General features: G+C 60.9%; 2 protein-coding genes and 1 long non-coding RNA gene across 4 annotated transcripts in view; 1 reads left to right on the forward strand and 2 right to left on the reverse strand.

Annotated features, from left to right (window-relative positions):
• The first annotated feature begins 418 nt into the window (after positions 1-418).
• SLC48A1 (solute carrier family 48 member 1) lies at positions 419-5,548 on the forward strand. Its single transcript, XM_050331055.1, has 3 exons — positions 419-617; positions 4,089-4,256; positions 5,256-5,548. Exons 1-3 carry the CDS (start codon positions 479-481, stop codon positions 5,390-5,392), a joined length of 444 nt encoding a protein of 147 aa, XP_050187012.1. The 5' UTR covers positions 419-478; the 3' UTR covers positions 5,393-5,548.
• LOC126648268 (uncharacterized) lies at positions 3,342-3,829 on the reverse strand. Its single transcript, XR_007630774.1, has 3 exons — positions 3,786-3,829; positions 3,700-3,741; positions 3,342-3,355 (listed from the first exon to the last, which is right to left on the reverse strand). It is a non-coding gene; the product is annotated as an uncharacterized LOC126648268 (long non-coding RNA).
• A 2,054-nt stretch (positions 5,549-7,602) lies between the features above and the next one.
• The window catches only part of HDAC7 (histone deacetylase 7), a 51,538-nt gene continuing 38,243 nt past the window's right edge, over positions 7,603-20,897 (reverse strand). For both annotated transcript variants that reach the window (XM_050331051.1, XM_050331052.1), the window contains exons 7-25: positions 20,454-20,563; positions 19,696-19,812; positions 18,919-19,108; positions 18,027-18,235; positions 17,290-17,499; positions 16,344-16,554; positions 15,710-15,843; positions 15,334-15,454; positions 15,155-15,204; positions 13,898-14,005; positions 13,155-13,210; positions 12,902-12,989; positions 12,563-12,682; positions 12,119-12,216; positions 11,901-12,019; positions 11,085-11,218; positions 10,329-10,413; positions 9,518-9,659; positions 7,603-8,166 (exon numbers count right to left, since the gene is read on the reverse strand). In XM_050331051.1, the coding sequence (XP_050187008.1) occupies positions 8,121-8,166; positions 9,518-9,659; positions 10,329-10,413; positions 11,085-11,218; positions 11,901-12,019; positions 12,119-12,216; positions 12,563-12,682; positions 12,902-12,989; positions 13,155-13,210; positions 13,898-14,005; positions 15,155-15,204; positions 15,334-15,454; positions 15,710-15,843; positions 16,344-16,554; positions 17,290-17,499; positions 18,027-18,235; positions 18,919-19,108; positions 19,696-19,812; positions 20,454-20,563 (2,348 nt within the window). In that variant the 3' untranslated portion in view covers positions 7,603-8,120. The remainder of the gene's footprint in view (positions 8,167-9,517; positions 9,660-10,328; positions 10,414-11,084; positions 11,219-11,900; positions 12,020-12,118; positions 12,217-12,562; positions 12,683-12,901; positions 12,990-13,154; positions 13,211-13,897; positions 14,006-15,154; positions 15,205-15,333; positions 15,455-15,709; positions 15,844-16,343; positions 16,555-17,289; positions 17,500-18,026; positions 18,236-18,918; positions 19,109-19,695; positions 19,813-20,453; positions 20,564-20,897) is intronic.

Below are 20,897 nucleotides of genomic sequence, written 5' to 3' on the forward strand. Positions count from 1 at the left end.
GGGCGGTACCGGGGCGGTATCCGATGCCATGGGCGGTACCGGGGGCGGTTCGCTGTCCCCGTGGGCGATACCGGGGGTGTGTCCTGGTCCCGGTGGGCAGTACCGGGGGTCTGTCCCGGTACCACGGGCAGTACCGGGGGCGGTTCCCGGTGCCACGGATGCTCCCGGGGCTGTGTCCCGGTGCCTGTCCCGGTGCCACGGGCGGTCCCGGGGCTGTGTCCCGGTGCCTGTCCCGGTGCCACGGGCAGTACCGGGGGCGATTCCCGGTCCCGGTGGGCGGCCCCGTGGCTGTGTCCCGGTTCCGTGGGCGGCCCCGTGGGTGTGTCCCGGTTCCATGGGCGGCCCCGTGGGTGTGTCCCGCTTCCATGGGCGGCCCCGTGGGTGTGCCCCGCTCCCGGTGGGCGGTCCCGGCGGGTGGTGCGGGTGACACGGGCAGGGCGTGTTGTCGGCGGCCGCCCCGGTGCCCGCCCGGTCGGCCATGGCGCTGAGCGCGGCCCTGGCGCTCCGCGTGGCCTACGCGGCGTTCGGGGCGCTGAGCGGGCTCTCGGTGTTCTGCGCCTGGAGCGTCGTGCCCGCCCTGCGCCAGCCCGGAACGGCGGCGGCGGGGGGGCTGTCGGGTACGACCCGGGGGACACGGGGATGGAGGGGGGGACACTGCCCAAAGGATGGGGGGGCTGTCGGGTACGGCCCGGGGGACACGGGATGGAGGGGGACACTGCCCAAAGGATGGGGGGGCTGGCGGGTACGGCCCAGGGACACGAGGATGGAGGGGGACACTGCCCAAGGATGGGGGACACGGGAAGTGGATGGGGACTGGCAGGTACAGCCCAGGGACTGGGGACGGAGGGACTGGCGTACGGCCGGGGACACGGGAGCGGCACGGGGACACAGGAACGGGATGGACACAGGCACGGGGGCACTGCCCCACGGATGGGACACCGCCCACGATGGGGACACCGCCCCACGGATGGGGGACACGGCACGGAGACAGGACACGGAATGAGCAGGAGACACTGCCCCACGGATGGGGGACACAGCACGGGGATGAGACACGGAATGTGGATGGGGGACTGGTGGGTACGCGCCCAGGGGTGACACGGGAACGGGGGATGGAGGAAACTGCCCCAGGGATGGGATGGGGGTCAGTGGGGTTGATAGACCCTTCCCTGGGGATGGGGGAGCTGGAGAGACTCTTCCCTAGGGCTTGGGTGGGTCAGTGGGGTGGGGAGACCCTTCCCTAGGTCGGGGGGTCAGTGGGGTGGGGACACTGCACCAGGGATGGGGGGGTCAGGGAGGTGGGGAGACCCTTCCCTGGGGATGGGGGAAGGTGACAGGGGGTGTCAGGGTGCAAATAGGGCTGGGACCACCCTTCCCTAGGGTGGAAATAGGGCTGGGGGCGTCTCAGGGGATGTTGGGGGTGTCAGGGGGCTGGGGAGACCCTTCCCTAGGGATAGGGGGTCAGTGGGGGCTGGGAAGACCCTTCACCCGGGTTGGGAGGGCTCAGAAGGGTGTGAGGGGTCAGTGGGGCTGAGGGGGCATCAGAGTGCTGGTCCCAGAGCTGCTGGGATCAGAATGCTGGGATCAGGATCAGGATACTGGGATCAGGATCAGGATGCTGGGATCAGGGTCAGGATGCTGGGATCAGGGTCAGGATTCTGGGATCAGGGTCAGGATTCTGGGATCAGGGTCAGGATGCTGGGATCAGGGTCAGGATTCTGGGATCAGGGTCAGGATGCTGGGATCAGGATGCTGGGATCAGGATGCTGGGATCAGGATCAGGATGCTGGGATCAGGGTCAGGATGCTGGGATCAGGATCAGGATTCTGGGATCAGGACCAGGCTGCTCCTGACAGAATAACTCCATGTTTTGCTGTTTATTTGGGCATTTCTTTGGCCTCCCTTGCCCCTTTATTGTCCCTCCCTGGGATCTCTGTCCGGGTCCTGCTGGCTGAGCTTGTTTCCCACCTGCTTCTTTTCCTTTTCCTGGAGTTTTGGGATCCTTTCAGTGTTTGATTTTCGAGGGAATTCCCCCCCTTGGGAATGCTGTGATTGGAGAGTGTGTGGGGGTAAATCCAGGCAGATCCGTGGTTTTTGGGGAGGGCTGGGAGGGTTTGGGGTTATTTTAATCCAGGGTGTAACTGGAGCTGCCAAACTCAGCTGCTGGCTCGGGCTTTGCTGCTGGGACAAGGGCAAAGAGCTGCCCTGGGGGGGAGAGGAGATTTTGGGGGGGCAGATTTTTCACCTGAGGTGGAAAACCCGAAGGTCCTGCAGTTCCTCATCCCAGGCTTCAAACAGGGCATGACTTTTGTTTCCTTTTCCAGCAAAAACTGGTCCAAAACTTGATTTTTTTTTTTAAGAAGCTGTGCCAGCTGAGGGCTGGGCTGGGCTGGGCTGGGCTGAACTGAATAATTTGGGACAGGTTGGACTGGAAAGGTTGGGTTGGGACAGGTTGGGTTGGATAATTTGGATTGGGACAGGTTGGGTTGGGACAGGTTTGGTTGGATAATTTGGATTGGGACAGGTTGGGTTGGGGCAGGTTGGGTTGGATAATTTGGATTGGGACAGGTTGGACTGGGACAATTTGGATTGGATAATTTGGACTGGGACAGGTTGGACTGGAAAGGTTGGACTGGACAGGTTGGATTAGATAGGTTGAATAATTTGGGTTGGATAATTTGGACTGGGACAAGTCCTGGGATCTGGAGACACCCCCTGGGATAACAGGAAGGGAGGGATGTTCTTCCCCCTCCCCCTGCCCGTGGTGCCCCCAGCTGGGTGGGACCAGCCCAGGCCCCCAGGGTCTCCCAGGGCATTTTCTGCTGAGTCACAGCGATATTTTGGGATGTTTTTGGGATGTTTTGGCTGCCCTGGAGCGCTGGGTCAGGGCTCGAGGCACTCACGTGCTCCTCCCACCCCAGCAGCAGCACTTTTTGGGGTGGGAACACCCAAAAACTTGACTCAGCAGCTCAGATAAATCCTGCTGAGTCACCTGAGGTGGCTCAGGGGGGTTGTGCTGACGGGGGAACACCAAGTTCCCCTTTTTTGGGGGAAGTTGTGGGTTGGGATGACTGGAGGGGGAAGTGGGGGTGAGGAAGGGCAGGTTTGGGGAGAGGTGACACTACAGGGCTGGTCCTTGGGCAGCCCCACAGTTCCAAAAGGTCTCCTTGGGATCATCCACAGAGCCCCAGGGGCTGGAGATCACCTTGGGAACCCCAGGATGGGAATCCTGAGGGTCCCAAGGCAGGGAATGTGGCTGGGGAGGGGAATCCTGGAGGGGATGGGGTGGTAGGGCCTGTCCTGGCTCAAACCCACCCTGTCCCATCCAACCTTTCCAGTCCAACCTTTCCAACTCAACCTGTCCCAATCCAACCTTTCCAGCCCAACCTGTCCCACTCCAACCTGTGCCATCCAACCTTCCCAACCCAACCTGTCCCACTCCAACCTTTCCAACCCAACCTGTGCCAACCCAGCCTGTACCATCCAACCTGTGCCAATCCACCTGTCCCATCCAACCTTTCCAACCCAACCTGTGCCATCCAACCTGTCCCACTCCAACTTTTCCAACTCACCCTGTCCACTCCAACCTTTCCAACTCAACCTGTCCAATCCAACCTTTCCAATCCAACCTTTCCAGTCCAACCTGTGCCACTCCAACCTGTGCCACTCCAACCTGTGCCAATCCAACCTTTCCAACCCAACTTGTCCCATCCAACCTGTGCCAATCCACCTGTCCCATCCAACCTGTCCCACTCCAACCTTCCCAATCCAACCTGTCCCACTCCAACCTGTCCCACTCCAGCCTTTCCAACCCAACCTGTCCCACTCCAACCTGTCCCACTCCAGCCTTTCCAACCCAACCTGTCCCAGTCCAGCCTGTGCCAACCTGGATCCCACTGAATCCCAGTTGCTCCCACCTTCTCCCAGCTGCTCCCAGTTGCTCCCACTTTCTTCCAGTTGCTCCCAGTTGCTCCCAGTTGCTCCCAGTTGCTCCCAGCTGCCCCCAGCTGCTCCCAGGTGCCCGGGGGTGGCAGTGCCGGCCGTGCCCACCCCCGGGTGCCCCCCTGACGGCCTCGCTCTGCCCCGGGCAGGTGTCCTGGCGCTCTGGGCCCTTCTGACCCATGTGATGTATGTGCAGGATTACTGGAGGACCTGGTTAAAGGGCCTCAGGTTCTTCCTGGGCGTCGGGATCTTCTTCTGCGCCCTCTCCCTGCTGGGATTCTGTGCCTTCCTCGCCCTGGCCATCACCCAGCACCAGTGTGAGTACTGGGGGCACTGGGAGGGGGTTTGGGGGACCAGGGGGGGGCTCTGGTTCCATTTCTGAGGCCACAGTTCCAAAGGGTCAGCCCTGGATTGGCAGTCCCAGGTTCTGCAGGGCTGGTTTGCCCAGGGAACAGCTGGAATTCCAACCAGGATTCAGATTGGGGTCCCAGCAAGGATTTCAGACTGGGATTCCAGCAATGAAGTGGGATTCCAGCAGGAATTTAGACTGGAATTCAAATGAGAGTTCAGACTGGGATTCCAGCAAGGATTTCAGACTGGGATCCCAGCAATGAATTGGGATTCCAGCAGGAATTAAAACTGGAATTCCAACATGAATTTAAACTGGAATTCCAACAAGAATTTAAACTGGAATTCAAACTGGAATTCCAGCAAGAATTCAGACTGGGAAAACAAATGAAGAACTGGAATTCCAGCAAGAATTCAGACTGGGATTCCAAAAACGTATTGGGATTCCAACAGGAATTCAGACTGGGATTCCAGTAAGAATTCCAACTGGGGTTCCAACAATGAATTGGGATTCCAACAAGAATTTATAACTGGAATTCCAACAAGAACTCAAACTGGGGTTCCAACAAGGAACTGGGATTCCAACAAGAATTTAAAACTGGAATTCAAACTGGAATTCCAACAAGAATTCAGCCCATGTGCTTCCAGCTGCAAAGCTCCCAGGAGCTGGGAATGAGGGAGAGATGGGATTTTAAAGCTCCCAGGAGCTGGGAATGAGGGAGAGATGGGATTTTAAAGCTCCCAGGAGCTGGGAATGAGGAATAAAAAGGCATTTTAATGCTCCCAGGAGCTGGAAGTAAGGGACAAGTAGGATTTTAAAGCTCCCAGAGGCTGGGAGGCCGAGGGAGAAATGGGGGTTTTAAGGCTGGGAGCGAGGGGTAAACGGCATTTCAGAGCTCCCAGGAGCTGGGATTGAGGGCAAACCGGGGATTTTAACCACACCCCTGGCTTTTCCTTGTCCCTGGCAGCCCTGACTGACCCCAGGAGTTATTACCTGTCGAGTGTGTGGAGCTTCATGGCCCTCAAATGGGCCTTCCTGCTCAGCCTCTACTCGCGCCGCTACCGCGCCGAGTTCGCCGACATCAGCATCCTGAGCGACTTCTGACCCCCCCCGGGCCCTTCTGACCCCCCCAGGACCCCCCAAATCCCGGGAAGGGGCAGCAGGGAGCCCTGGGGAGGAGCTCCCACAGAGAGGGGCTGGTCCTGTTGGCTTTTCCCCCCCCGGGGGTGTTGGAGGAGGGAGGGAGGGGAAGGACTTGGGTGCTCCTCAGGTTTTAAAGGGGGGGGGGGTTGGAGCTTCTGCCACCCCAAAATCGTGGCCAGGGGGGTGTCCCAGGGGTGGGGGGGCAGAGCAGGGATAAGGGGAGCTTCTTGGAGGAAGAGGGAGCTGAGCCTGGGGAGTTTGGCTGGGAATCTCCTGCTCCTGCATCTCCAGGGGGGTTTCTTTTCCCACCCAAAGCCTCCAGGACCTGCATTTCCCGGGGGTTTCTTTTCCCACCCCAACATCCCCAGGACCTCCCAGCCTGGTCCTGCATCTCCAAGGGGTTCCTCTTTCCTTTTTAAATTGCTTTTCCTGGCTCCAAACCCCTCCCCCGAGCAGCTCCTCCCCTCCAATCCCGGTGTTTTATCCCTGGAATTCCTCTTCCTCCTCCTCAGCTTTCTCTGTGTGTGTGTAAATATCAAATCCCGTTTTTTCCCGGTTTATTCCCGTTTTTTCCCAGTTTGCACCTCGGGGGAAGGTTTGGGATGTGGGGGGAAGGTTTGGGATGGGGTGGGATGGGTTGGGATATCCTGGAATTCCACGTGCCAAGCCCTGCACAAATACACCAGTACAGCCCCGACTGCCTGCCCATGGTTTTCCCTGGGAATTCCAGGAATCCCGAGGCTCTCCCTGCCTCGGGATCACCTTGGGAAGGGCAGTGGGAGGGGAAAAAGAGGGGGGGATTTGGGGCAGGCGAAGGATTTTGCAGCTGGAAAAAGGAATCCCCTTTAAAAATACAAATTTTTCTTTTAAAAACCTGCTACAAATGAAAGTTTTCTTTCAAAAATAAATAAATAATTTAAAAAATTGTGCTTTTGAAATAAATGGGAAAACCCTATTTGGGGGACAGAGACTCTGGTTTCCAACCTTAATTTCTTTGGGTTCTGGTTGGTTGGTTTGTTTGTTTGTTTTTTCAGAAGGTAAAAATATTTTTTAAAAATTATTTTTAAGTGGTGCTTAAGGAATAAATAAATAAATAAATCCTTATATCCAGAACAAGCAAAATCCTTAAAACAGGCAAAACATCACCCTAAGGAAAGGATTTGAACTGGATTTTGGGGGTTTTTCAGTGGTCACAGTCGGGATCACAGATGGGTTTAGCAAAGACCCAGAAATTTGGGGGGGTGGGAGTGTTTGGGGGAAGAAAAAATGGACCTGGGGATGTTCAGACCTTTCAAATCTTTGTGGTTTTGGTGGAGGAAAACCCCCAAAAACCATCCCCACAAACCACCCTCCCCATCCCTGGGGTCCCTCTTGGAGCCCAACCAGAGACACACAAATGGTTTATTTTTTTTTCCAAAGTCCTTTTTTTTGTGTGTGTGTGTGGTTTGGTTTTTATTTTTTTTTCTTTGTTTTTTTGTGGGATTTTTTGCTTTTTTAGTTTTTTTTTTTTTAATTTCTCCTTTTTGTTGTTTCTTTTTGGTTTTTGGTTTTTTTTTTTTACAAAATCTCCTCCCTGTGCTGGACAAAAAAAAGAATCTCCTCCTGCTGCAGCAGGACCCGGCCCTGCCCCCCCTCCCCTTTGTCCCACCCCCTCCCCAAAATCCCAGCAGGGCCCCATCCTGGTGGGATAACCCTTGGGGACACCAGTGGGGGGGGGACACACACAGGGAATGCTCCCCGTGGCTCTGGGAGAGGTGGGAACAAGGGAAAAGGGGATGGACACCCAATTTTGGGGGGTCCCCCCTGTCCCTGTGAGCCCCCTGGATTTGGGGGATTTGGGGCATCCCTGGAGTTCCTGAGCACCCCAAGAAGGGGCTTTTTTTTGGGAGCTCAGCTGGAGGGGTGACTGGGCTGGGATTTTTGGGGGAGGGACTCCATCCCTCCAGGGCTCCTCAGAGCTCCCCATGGAGGAGTCGGATCCCGGAATTCCCAGGGGGAAGAGAGGAAGGAGGAGCTCAGGTTCACACACGTCCAGGTCCATAGTGCAAAATTGGGGTCCACAGGTTTGGGAGGGGGTGGGGGTGAAAAGGGGGTCACAGGGGTGACCTGTGGGCAGGGGATGGTCCCCAAGTGTCCCCAAAGCCCCCCAAAACATCCCACCCGTGCCCATGGCCACGCTCCGGAGGGAGGGGAGCCGGGAAATCCTGGGAGGAGGCACAGGGAGGTCCCATCCCTGCTGGTCCCGGGCTGGAGAGGAGCTCCAGGAGCTCCAGGAGCTCCAGGAACCACCACCATCCACCCCCACAGCCAGCCCTTCCTTCCCTGGGGGACATCCCGGGACAAGGATCCGCCCCTTCCCACGGAGATCCCGGGACAAGGATCCGCCCCTTCCCACGGAGATCCCGGGATCTGCATCCATCCGCTCAGCCGGAGGGGTTGGGGGCCCTGCCACCCCCCCAGAGGGGTTTTGGGGCCCGGGTTTGGGGTCTCTGCGGGCACAGTCCGGGTTTGGGAGGGGGCTGGTGCCCCTCCCTCGGTCCCCAGCGATGGGCACGGCCCCGGGGGGGCTGCAGGAATTGTCCCTTCCGAGAGTCCAGGCCCTTCCTCGGCTTCGGGGAGTGAGGATGAGGAGGCCGAGGGGAAGGCAGGAGGGAAGGGCAGGTCCTGGGGCAGGGGACAGTCCCCACTGTCACTGGGCCATGGGCTCCTCCTCCTCCATCGGCTCCTCGGGCGCCCTGAGAGGGAGAAACACCAGTGAGGATTCCCGTGAGGATTCCTGGTGGGACACGGGACAGGCTCCCCCTCCACCCCCCAGGGCCTCCTGCAGGAATCCCAGAGCATCCCAAATTCCTGCCCAGCTGGGCCCAGGGAATGAGGGGCACCCAGGATCCATCAGGGAATGAGGGGCACCCAGACCCACTGAGATGAACCAGGATCCATCAGGGAATGAGGGGCACCCAGACCCCCCGGGATGGACCAGGATTCATCAGCTGGTACCCCCATGGGACACAGGGAATGAGGGACACCCAGGATCCCTCAGGGAATGGGGGCACCCAGACCCCCCGGGACAGACCAGGATCCACCAGCTGGCACCCCCATGGAACCCCAGGATCCCTCAGGGAATGAGGGACACCCAGACCCCCCGGGACGGACCGGGATCCATCAGGGAATGAGGGGCACCCAGACCCCCCGGGATGGACCAGGATCCATCAGCTGGCACCCCCATGGAACCCAAGGATCCATCAGGGAATGAGGGACACCCAGACCCACTGGGATGAACCAGGATCCATCAGCTGGCACCCCATGGAACCCCAGGATCCCTCAGGGAAGGGGGGGCACCCAGACCCCCCAGGAGGGACCAGGATCCATCAGCTGGCACCCCCATGGAACCCCAGGATCCATCAGGGAATGAGGGGCACCCAGAGCCCCCAGGAGGGACCAGGATCCACCAGCTGGCATCCCCATGGAACCCAAGGATCCATCAGGGAATGGGGGGCACCCAGACCCCCTGGGATGAACCAGGATCCATCAGGGAATGAGGGGGCACCCATGACCTCTGGGATGATGGATCCAGGATCCATCAGGGAATGAGGGGCACCCAGACCCCCTGGGATGAACCAGAATCCATCAGGGAATGAGGGGCACCCAGACCCCCTGGGATGAACCAGGATCCACCAGCTGGCATCCCCATGGAACCCAAGGATCCATCAGGGAATGAGGGGCACCCAGACCCCCCAGGAGGGACCAGGATCCATCAGCTGGCACCCCCATGGAACCCCAGGATCCATCAGGGAAGGGGGGGGGCACCCAGACCCCCCAGGAGGGACCAGGATCCATCAGCTGGCACCCCCATGGAACCCCAGGATCCATCAGGGAATGAGGGGCACCCAGACCCGCTGGGATGAACCAGGATCCATCAGGGAATGAGGGGCACCCAGACCCCCTGGGATGAACCAGGATCCATCAGCTGGCACCCACATGGAACCCCAGGATCCATCAGGGAATGAGGGGCACCCAGACCCCCCAGGACAGACCAGGACCCACCAGCTGGCCCCCCCAGGGGCCGAGGGGCTCCGGGGGCCTCACCTCTTCTCCACCATCACGGCCACGGAGAGCGAGGCCAGGGCCGTCACCGTCTCCACCTCGTCGGCCTCGTGGTCCCGCTGGGCCTCCAGGAAGGAGCAGCCGAGCTTGGAGGCGAAACGGTGCAGGGCCACCCAGTACCGGCCTGCGGGGCACGGGGGGCACGGGGTGGGCTCAGGTAGGGGTGTGGCACAACAGGGATACCCCAGGATAAGGGTGTTTTGGGATAGGGGTGACTTGGGATAGGGATATCCCAGCACAGGGATAATTCAGCACAGGGGTGTCCCAAGACAGGGATATCCCAGTACAGGGATATTCCCAGCACAGGGATATTCCAGGATAGGGATATTCCAGCACAGGGGTGTCCCAAGACAGGGATATTCCAGGATAGGGATGTCCCAGCACAGGGATATCTCAGGACAGGGGTATCCCAGCACAGGGATATCCCAGCACAGGGATGTCCCAGCACAGGGATATCCCAGCACAGGGATATTCCAGCACAGGGATATTCCAGCACAGGGATATTCCAGGATAGGGATATTCCAGCACAGGGGTGTCCCAAGACAGGGATATTCCAGGATAGGGATGTCCCAGCACAGGGATATCTCAGGACAGGGGTATCCCAGGACGGGGATATTCCAGCACAGGGATATTCCAGGGATGTCCCAGCACAGGGATGTCCCTCCCAACCCAACCACCCCATTATTCCCTGAAGTGACTCCTTGGAGCTCAGGGGATTCACTGCAGAGGGCAGGAAAGGCCCCTCCCCACCATTCCCCAACATTCCCAGCGTTCCCAAGGCCGGGACACTCACTCTGGACCTGGATCACGGCTTCCAGGGAGCGCACGGCGTTGGGGTTGGGCTTCTGCCTCAGGCTCTCCTCGGGAAGGGGATCCAGCTGGGAAGGAGGAGATTTTATACCCTCCATGTCTTTTATATCTTTTATATCTTTCATATATTTTAAACCTTTCATATCATACCTTTCATATCTTTCATATTTTTATATATTTTATATATGAGAGATATGAAATGTATAAAATAAAAATATATTTTTATATCTTATACATTATATATTTTATAAGAAAATATATTTATGTTTTATACATTTCATATCATATACATGTCATATTTTTATATTTTATACATTATATATTTTATATAAAAATATATTTATGTTTTATACATTTCATATCTATAGAAAATAAATAACATATAAAATATAAAAAATATATGTATACATTTCCTACCTCTCGTATCTTTATATATTTTGTATATTTTATATATTTCACACATCTTATACCTTTCACGTCTTATCTCTCATATCTTTCAGGTCTTTTATATTTTTTTTTTATATTTCATATCTTTTATATATTTCATACCTATTATACATTTTAACCATTTCATGTCTTTTACAGATTTCGTGTCTTTTACATATTTTATACCTTCAATACCTTTTATATATTTTGCATCTTGTCTATGTTTTATACATTTCCTACATTCCTTATCTTTCAGATCACAAAGTTAAGATAAAATCGAGGCTCTGGGGGTCCCGGGGTGCCCCCCCCTCACCTCGTTGCCCAGCAGGGCAGACACGCAGGCCTCGGAGGCGTCGCAGATGGCAGTGAGGTCGTGCCCCCCCTCCAGGGCCAGGACCACGGCCCCCCCCGCCAGGCTCATCAGCTGCTTCGTCATGTAGCCAAAACCTGGGGGGGGGGACACCTGTGAGACCCCCCCTGCCCAAAACTGAGACCCTCTCGGGGCACCCCCCGAGGGTCCCGAGTTCCCAAAACAGCCCTCACACAAGCACAGGAAACCCCCGGCCCCTGAGACCCCCTGAGACCCTCTGAGACCCTCTGAGACCCCCTGACACCCCCTGAGACCCCCTGACACCCCCTGAGACCCCCTGAGACCCCCTGAGACCTCCTGAGACCCCCTGAGAACCCCTGACAGAGCCCTGACACCTTCCTGGCACCTCCCAAGTCCCTGGCACAGCCCCCAGCCCCTGAGACCCTCTGACACCCCCTGTCACCCCCTGCCCCCCAAAGCCCCTGGCACTCCCTCAGCAACCCCTGACACCACCCTGGCACCCCAAAATCCCCTGGCACCCCCTGACACCCCCCTGGCACCCCTTTGTCACCCCCAGAGCCCCCAGCACAGCTTCCCTGGCACCCCATGAAGCCCCCAGCCCCTGGCACTCCCTGCCACCCTCTGACCACCCCCTGACCCCCCAAAAAAATCACATCCCCCAGCACAACCTCCCCCAGCCATCGCCCCGTGAAGGCCCCAAAACGGCGCAAAGACCCCCCCAAAGCGCGCAAAGACCCCCAAAATGCGCAAAGACCCCCCCAAAACGCACAAAGACCCCCCAGAGCCCCCCTTCCTTACACTTGGCCGAGACTTTGTAGCCCCCCAGGGGCGGGGGGTGCCCGTCGGCGGCGTCGAAGCCGGCAGAGACCAGCACGAGGTCGGGGCAGAACTCGTGGGCGATGGGCATCACCACCGTCCTGGGGAGGGGGCACAAAAACCCACGGCTGAGCCCCCCAGGGAGGGCAGGACACCCCCAGGGACACGGTGGGGGGTGGGGGGACACACACACAGGGTACCTGAAGGCAGCCAAGTACTCGGGGTCCCCCATGGGGGGGTCGAGCCCCCCAGCCCAGGCCACGTTGACGTTGAAGCCCTCGCCGGGGCCAGAGCCCACCTGGGGGGGAAAAAGAGGGGTGAGGGGGGGATGTGATCCGTGATGGGGGTGTCAGGGCATTGTCCTGCATCACAGGAGGCAGACTGGGGGTCCTGACCCCCTTCCCTGCACCACAGGAGGCAGATTGGGGGTCCTGACCCCCCCCCAAATCTTGTGCCAGCAGAGCCAAGCTGGGCGACCCAGGCAGGACCAGGGATGGGAAACAAGCCCCTCCCAGGGCACTCCCCCTGCTCAACCCCCCCACCCCATCCTGGCTGTCCCCTCTGTCCCCAGGGCTGTCCCCTCTGTCCCCAGGGCTCCAGAGCCCCCCCAGGGCTGCAGACCCCCCCCCAGGGCCTGTTCCCACCTCGTCAGCAGCTCCACTGCCAGGGAAGAAGTTGCCGTCGTCGTGGCGGTGCAGGGAGATGTAAAGGACCTCGGGGTCCCTGTAGAAGATCTGCTGGGTCCCATTCCCGTGGTGAACGTCCTGGAGGCGGGAAAATGGGGAGAATGGTCCGTGTTCCCCAGTGCCAGGCTGATTTGGGTCTGAGTTTTTGGGTCAAGAGCTGGATTTGGGTCTGAGTTTTCCCCCCCCAAGTCCCAGCTCCAGGATCTGCTCCTGCTCCCTTTGTTCCCAGGCAAAGGAGGAGGGTTTGCTGCTCCTGGGGACAGCCAGGGGAGGGCAGGGGACACAGGGGACACTCACCCAGTCCACGATGAGGATCTTGCTGAGCTTCCCCTTCTGCTGCAGCTGCCGGGCAGCGATGGCCACCGAGTTGAAGAAGCAGAACCCCCTGGGAAAAGGGGGCTGGAATCACAACCTGGGGGCCCTTCCCGGGCACCTCCCACGGGATTCCAGCAGGATGGGCTCTCCCTGCCCAGCCTGGCTCCCGGGGGAGGGGATCTGGGGGGCAAGGAGCCGCTTTTTGGGGTTCCTCGAGGGAGGGAAGGGGCCTTACATGGCAGTGGAAGGGTCGGCGTGGTGCCCGGGCGGCCGCACCACGGCAAAGCCGTTCTGGGGACAGAGCAGAGGGGACAGGGCTGGCACCCCCACGGCACACCCCAGTGTCACCCCCAGTGTCACAATACCCAGTGTCACCCCCATGGCACACCCCAGTGTCACCCCCCACTGTCACAATACCCAGTGTCACCCCAGTGTCACCCCCCGGTGTCACCCCCCAGTGTCACCCCCATGGCACACACCCAGTGTCACCCCCCAGTGTCACCCTCAGTGTCACACCCCCAGTGTCACACTCCCGTCACCTCCAGTGTCACCCCCCAGTATCACACACCTGATGTCACACACTTATCACCCCCAGTGTCACACCACTGTCACCCTCAGTGCCACACCACTGTCACCCCCAGTGCCACACCCCCAGTGTCACCCCCAGTTCACCCCCAGTGTCACACACCTGTGACCCCCAGTGCCACACCACTGTCACCCCCAGTGCCACACCCCCAGTGTCACCCCCCAGTGTCACCTCCCATTGTCACACACCCACTTATCACCCCCAGTGCCACACCCCCACTGTCACCCCCAGTGCCACACCACTGTCACACCCTGTGTCACACCCCCAGTGCCACACCACTGTCACCCCCCGTGCCACCCCTCCCTCCACCCCTCCCTGTGCCCAGATCTGGGGTGACACCACTCCGGGCCCCCAGGGTGACACTCCACGTGCCCCCCCTCCCCATCGCCCACCTTGAGCTCCCTGGTGGCCACCTTGAAGGCCAGCTCGGTGACGCTGCCAGCGGCCCAGCGGGCAGCGTTGGACGAGTGCAGCTCGTTCCAGATGGTGTCACTGTCCACCTGAGATTGGGGACATCTGTCACACGGGGCGGGGGGGGTGACCTCGGTCACGGGGGGGCCACTTTTGGGGGGAGTGGTGGCCGCTCTTGGTCTTGTGGTGGCCAAAGGGGTCACCTGGGGCCACCTCCCACGTGCCACGGGGGTCACCACCCACCTCTGGGTACTGCTGGATTGGGTGGGGGGGGTCACCTCCTGCTGCCCCCAGGCCACCACACCCCCATCCATCCCCCCACCCCGTGGGGCTCGTTACCTTCTGTGATTAATTTTGGGGTCCGACCAAACCCCGGGGTTTGAGCGGGGCGGGAACACCCAAAGGCTCTTCCGATGGATCAGCCCCCCCTGCCCCGGGCGGGGGGCACGGGCAGAGCAGAGCAGGGAGGGGGAGGCAGAGCAGGGAAAGCAGAGCTGGAGCCCAGCAGGGCACGAGGAGAGCGGGAGAACCAGGAGAGGCAGCAGGAAGGCTTGGAATGAGGCCCTTCCTGGAAGAGAGAGAGAGAAAAAGAGAGAGAGAAAAAGAGAGAGAGAGGAAGGACAGGGACAGGGAAGGAGGAAGAGAGAGGAGGAACAGTGAGTGCAGGGACACCAGCAGGGCAAAGCTGGGGACAGAGGGATGGGCTGGAGAGGAGGGGAGAGCTGTCCCCATGTCACCACTGCCCTCCCTCGGTGACACGGGGGGGTACAGCTCGGGGACCCCCAGACACAGCTCTGGGACCCCCAGATACAGTTCTGGGACCCCCAGGGTGACACAGCTCAGGGACCCCTGGACATCTCTGGGACCCCCAGGGTCACACAGCTCTGGGACCCCTGGACACCTCTGGGACCTCTGGACACCTCTGGGACCCCCAGGGTCACACAGACCCCATCTGGGACCCCATCCCCACTGCCAGCTCCCCCCCAGCTCTTGGCCATGCCTGCCTGGGGGGGGCTCAGGGCTGCTGGTCCCCGAGGTGAGGGGGCACAAAGGACCCCCTGCAAGGGTGGGATGCCCTGAGAACGGGGAGAAGCTCTGACACACCAGAGCCGACCCTTTCCCCCACCCTGGGGCTGCCATTCCCCGCTGTCCTGAAGCTCCTGAGGGACGAGAGGAAGGAAGGGGGGAAGGAGGGAAGGAGCCTCCCCCTAAAAACCAAGCAGGGCTGCAGGACTTACCCCCACCCCTCCGCAGGGCAGCATCACAAACATCCGCTGGGACAGGATCCCTGCGGGCAGAGGGGACACTGAGGACACAGGGGGGGCTTGGGTGAGGGGGAATGCTCATCCATGGCTGGGAGCAGCACCCAGGGGAGCTGCTGGGGGTGCTCCAGGAGCTGTAGGGACCCCAGACCCACCTGCCAGCTTCCCATTGTCCAGTTTGAGGCGGTTGAGGGGGTTGGTGCCGTAGAGGAACACGTGGCGCTCGCTGTGGACACACTGCAGCTCCTCCAGGGTGGCCTTGCGGCCCCTCAGGCACTGGGGGAGGCACAGAGGGGGCTGTCACCGAGCTGGGGGGGTGACACAGCTGCTCCCACCCTATTTCCCCCCAGGGTGAGGGTGGCACATCCAGGGCAGCAGCCCTGGGGGCTCAGCTCCTGCTCCTCACAGGGGGGTTTGGGGTTGGACACCCCCTCCCAGTGACATCCAGGGGTCTGGGAGGGAGCTCAGGATTCCCTGAGCTGGGCAAGGACCCACCAGGACCACCCTCAGCCCCCTCCCCGCCCCCCTCACCTCGCAGCGGCCCCGCAGCCCCCGCTCCTGCAGGCGGGACCAGATGCTCTGGATCCTCCCGGCGTGCTCGGGGTGGTTGCTGTTGTCCCCACAGGAGCACTGGTGCTTCAGCATCACCGAGTCGTACACCAGCCCTGCCACACACACCCAAACCGTGTGGGGGGGGGCTCCATCCCAAACCACGGAGCCTCTGTCCCAAAAAATGGTCCTCTCTGTCCCAAAAAACAGGTCTCTCTATCCCAAACCAGGGGGTCTCTCTATCCCAAACCAGGGGGTCTCTCTATCCCAAACCAGGGGGTCTCTCTATCCCAAATCAGGGGGCCTCTCTATCCCAAACCAGTTGGCCTCTCTATCCCAAACCAGGTGGTCTCTCTATCCCAAACCAGGGGGTCTCTCTATCCCAACACGCTCCAAGCAAATCCTGCCTTGAATTCCTAAGGGAGACAGACCCTGAAAGCAGCCAAGAGGCCAAAAGTCCTGCTTGGAAAAGCCACCTGAGCTCAAAAGAAAAACTCGGGACCCTCAAGGCTTGTTCCCATCCCTCCCACATCTCCTGGGGCTGGCAGTGACCGGGACTGGTGCCAGGGTTGCCCTGGGGACACCCCTGGGTCCCCTCCAGAGCCCCCCCAGGTACCTGTGGTGAAGTGTGGCTTTGCTGGCTGCTCCTGCACGGGCAGGGCCAGGGTCTTGGGGGTGTCCTGGGCAGGGAGGGACACGCTGGCAGTGGCAGGGGACGACTGTGCCCTGGAGAGGGGTCTGTGCCCCGTGGGGACCACGGGGGGGTCCAAGGGCTGGCGCTTGAGGAACTGCTGCTGCACCCGCTGGTACGAGTCCCACAGATAGGCCTGGGGAGTGGGGGCACAGAGACCACCCTGAGGGGCGTGCAGGGCACGGGGGAGGGGGTCCTGCAGCCCTAAACCGTGCTGGGGGTTTGGAGGAGCTGGGACAATGTCCCGGTGTCTGCTGCTCTCTGCTGGCTCAGCCCCGCAGTGCCGGGCTGGGGACAAACCCCGGCGATTTGGGGACAAAACCAGAGATTTGGGGACAAAGATCAGCGATCTGGGGACAAACAGCGATTTGGGGACAACAACCAGAGATTTGGGGACAAACAGCAGCGATTTGGGGACGAACAGCAGCGATCTGGGGACAACAGCAGCGATCTGGGGACAACAACCAGAGATTTGGGGACAAACAGCAGCGATTTGGGGACGAACAGCAGCGATTCGGGGACAATGCTCAGCGATTTGGGGGGACGGATGCTTGGCAGTGTGATGACAACGCCCAGCAATGTGGGGAACAAAGTCCAGCAATTTGGGGGCGATTCCCAGCAATTTGGGGACAAAATCCAGCAATTGGGGGGCGATTCCCAGCAATTTGGGGACAAAATCCAGCAGTTTGGGGACAATGCCCAGCAGTTTGGGGACGATGCAGAGGGAGGGACATGAAGCTCAACCTCACCCTCCTTCAGCCCAATCCCGATCCCGTTAAGAGGTTCCAAACCCACCCCCAGTGCCCCTCCCTTTGCCCAGATCCCCCCTCCCCGGGGTCTGTGCCCACCCCTGGCAGCCCCCTCCCCGGACCTGCTGCAGGACCAGCTCGTCCTGAGGCTGCAGCACCTTCTGCGTCCTCTCGGGCTCCTTCCCGCTGCTGCCCGGCCTGGAGGGCTCCACGCGTGTCCTGGTAGGGTCAGCGCCCTCCGGGGCAGCCTCGGGGAGGGTCCCCTCGGCCTCCATGTCCTCCGAGGATGGGATCTGCCGCAGCCGGGGCTTCTCGCTCGGCTTGGCCATGCGCTGCAGCCCCGGGGACAGGGAGGGGACAGGGAGGGGACAGGGAGGGGACAGTGAGCACCCAGACGGGACAGGGAGGGGACAGAGCACAAAGAGGACACCCCGTTCCAGGAGGGCTCAGCCTCTCCCAGAGCCACCCCAGAAACCTCCTCCTGAGTTGGAAGGGACCCACCAGGACCATCCCAAGTCCAGCCCTCAGCCCTGCCCAGCACACCCCCAAAACCCCACCCTGTGCCCCAGAGGATCATCCAAACCCTCCCTGAGCTCTGGCAGCCTCGGGGCTGTGCCCACCGCCCTGGGGAGCCTGTTCAGTGCCCAACCACCCTCTGGGGGAAGAACCTTTTCCCAAAATCCAACCTAACCCCCCTGGCACAGCTCCAGGCTGTTCCCTGGTCCCCCAAGAGCAGATCACAGGGTCTGCCCCTCCTGAGGATGTTGCAGACCCCAGTGAGGTCCCCCCTCAGCCCCCTCTGGACACACCCAGCGCCCTCAGCCCCTCGAGGACCATCCCTCCTCCCGTCTTGTCTCACCTTGCCCAGGTGTGTTTGCTGCTTGAGCCTCTCCAGGAACTGGGTGTGGTGCTGCTGGTACACCAAGTGCTGCTGGATGGCCTTGGGGTTCTGGGGCAGCGGCTCCGAGCGGGTCCTGCCCAGCGGTTTGTGGTGCCCGGGCAGCGAGAGCCGCTCCGCGGGGATGAGGGAGGGGCCGAAGGGGAAGGGCACCGTGCCCAGGCCTGGCACTGCAAGGGACAGGAGGGGGAGACAGCTGAGGGGCAGAGGGGACACCCAGCTGCCACCCCACAGCAGCCCTGTCTGTGCCCACCTCACTCGGAGTGACCACAGAACCCGCCCGGCGGGAAGGGACCCACCAGGACCACCTCGAGTCCAACCCTCAGCCCTGCCCAGGGCACCCCCAAAATCCCACCCTGTGCCCCAGAGGATCATCTGAACGCTCCTGGAGCTGTGGCAGCCTCGGGGCTGTGCCCACTGCCCTGGGGAGCCTGTTCAGTGCCCAACCACCCTCTGGGGGAAGAACCTTTTCCCAAAATCCAACCTGAACCTCCAGGCCATTCCCTGGTACCCCCCAGAGCAGAGCTCAGGGCCTGCCCCTCCTGAGGATGTTGCAGACCCCCATGAGGTCTCCCCTCAGCCTCTTCTGCTCCAGCTGGACACACCAAGCACCCCCAGCCCCTCCAGGCCCTTCCCCACCATCGCTGCCTCTTTTGGTCGCTCTCGAACAGTTCAGAAATCTTTTGGTGCCCCTAACACCCCAAAATTGCAGGTGAGGCCACAGGGCGGGACAATCCCCTTCCAGTGCCCCTCCCTAGGACGGGGAGGTCCCTCCTGGCCACCCATCACCCCCCCATGCCCTGGCACCGCTCTCCAGCACCTCGTCCCCAGTGTCCCCCCCCCAAGCCCTCACCTGCCACCAGCGGGGCGTGTGTGACCGAGGGCTCGAGGATGATGAGGGGCTGCAGCCGGGGGGACAGGGGCTCGTGCTGCTCCAGCCCGGCGGGGATGAACACGGGCGAGTGGCTGCCCGGCAGCACCGGCCCGTTCAGCACCGGCACCCGGTGCGCCAGGCTGGGCAGGGGCCGGCGCTCCCCCTCGCCCTGGGCACGGGAGGAGGAGGAGGAGGAGGAGGAAGGCTGGGTCAGCACAGCACGAGGAGGGGACGTCACATCCTCCAGGGCAGCACCAGCAACCCCAAACCCAACAGGGACCCCAGACCCAGCAGGGACCCCAAACTCAGCAGGGACCCCAGACCCAATAGGAACCCCAAACCCAATAGGAATCCCAAACCCAATAGGAACCCCAGACCCAATAGGAACGCCAAACCCAGCAGGAAGGGCTTTTCCTGGAACTCCAAACCCATCAGGAACCCCAAACCCAACAGGAAGGGCTTTTCCTGGAACTCCAAACCCATCAGAAACCCCAAACCCAACAGGAGGGGCTTCTCCTGGAATCCCAAACCCATCAGGAACTCCAGACCCAATAGGAACCCCAAATCCAATAGGAACCCCAAACCCAGCAGGAAGGGCTTCTCCTGGCACCCCAAACCCAGCAAGAACCCCAAACCCAACAGGAAGGGCTTCTCCTGGCACCCAACAACCAAAAGGAACCCCAAGCCCAACAGGAACCCCAGTCCCACCAGGAGGGGCTGCTCCTGCCCCCCACGGGGCCCGTTTCGGGTGCCTACCCTGGCGCTGGAGGTGGCTGGCAGCCCCAGGGTGATGGCTGGCAGGGAGGCCGCGCTCTGCAGGGCGAACTGGGCCAGGGAGCTCTCCTGCATCATCAGCCGCTGGGCCAGGGGGGGCTGCAGTGACACCAGCAGCTCTCAGAGCCCTCAGAGGCTCGGGGGGCACCGGCACCCCCGGGCAGGGGGGGATTGGGGGGGGTGGCTGAGCCCCAGCTGCCTGTGGGGACACCCAGGGCCAGGGCAAGGGACACTGGGGACACCCAGGGGGACACCCAGGGGGACAGGGAATGCACTCTGGGAAGGGGGCTGGGAGCAGGGGACACCCATGGGGACACCCAGGAGGACAGTAAACACAGTAGGGGACAGGGAATGCCCTCTGGGAAGGAGGGCTGGGAGCAGGGAGAGCAGGGAATGCGGTCAGTGGGGCCGGGATGGAGCTCCCTGGGATGTGGGGGGACCCAAGCCCGGGCTGGGAAGGGGAGCTGAGGATCCCCAGGCTGGGAAGGGGAGCTGAGGAGTCCCAGGTTGGGAAGGGGAGCTGAGGATCCTGGGCTGGGAAGGGGAGCTGAGGATTCCTGGGCTGGGAAGGGGAGCTGAGAATCCCTGGGCTGGGAAGGGGAACTGAGGATCCTGGGCTGGGAAGGGGAACTGAGGATCCTGGGCTGGGAAGGGGAGCTGAGGATCCCTGGACTGGGAAGGGGAGCTGAGGATCCTGGGCTGGGAAGGGGAGCTGAGGATCCTGGGCTGGCAGAGCTCACCTCATGGGCCATTCCCGAGGCGCTGGGAAGGGCTCCGTGCTCCGAGGGGAGGCTGTCGTTGGGGGAGCTGCACCCGGACACGGGGGTGCTGCTGCTGCTGGGGGACGAGTCTGGGGGGTGGGGGGGAGACACACAATGGGGGTGAGGGGCACAGCCCCCCAGAGGAAGGGCTGCCCAGCCCTTTATTGCCCTCCCAGAGCTGCCCCCCACCCTCCAGAGGGGTCCAATTCCCCCTGGGAGCCGCCCCACCGGGCACAGGAAGCACCCCCAGGGCGAGGAACCCCGAGCAGCCACATCTGCCCAGGGCCTGGGACCTTCCCAGACCTCGCAGGTCCACCCTGGACCCCCCAAAAGCTGCAGGGGTGATGCCCTCCCCTGGCTCAGAGCCCCACTCAGCTCCGAGCAGAGGCTGCAGGGCAGGGATCCAGCTCCCCCTGGGATCTG

The sequence above is a fragment of the Myiozetetes cayanensis genome, unplaced genomic scaffold (genome assembly GCF_022539395.1).
Source record: "Myiozetetes cayanensis isolate MyiCay16 unplaced genomic scaffold, myiCay2020 scf47, whole genome shotgun sequence".
NCBI classification, from domain to species: domain Eukaryota; kingdom Metazoa; phylum Chordata; class Aves; order Passeriformes; family Tyrannidae; genus Myiozetetes; species Myiozetetes cayanensis.

What these genes read in the sequence shown, in the direction of transcription:
- SLC48A1 (XM_050331055.1), top strand. Translation starts at nt 479, where the DNA reads ATGGCGCTGAGCGCGGCCCTGGCGCTCCGCGTGGCCTACGCGGCGTTC. An exon ending in GGCGGCGGGGGGGCTGTCGG is followed by an intron (nt 618 to 4,088) that starts GTACGACCCGGG and finishes TGCCCCGGGCAG; the next exon opens with GTGTCCTGGCGCTCTGGGCC. An exon ending in GGCCATCACCCAGCACCAGT is followed by an intron (nt 4,257 to 5,255) that starts GTGAGTACTGGG and finishes TGTCCCTGGCAG; the next exon opens with CCCTGACTGACCCCAGGAGT.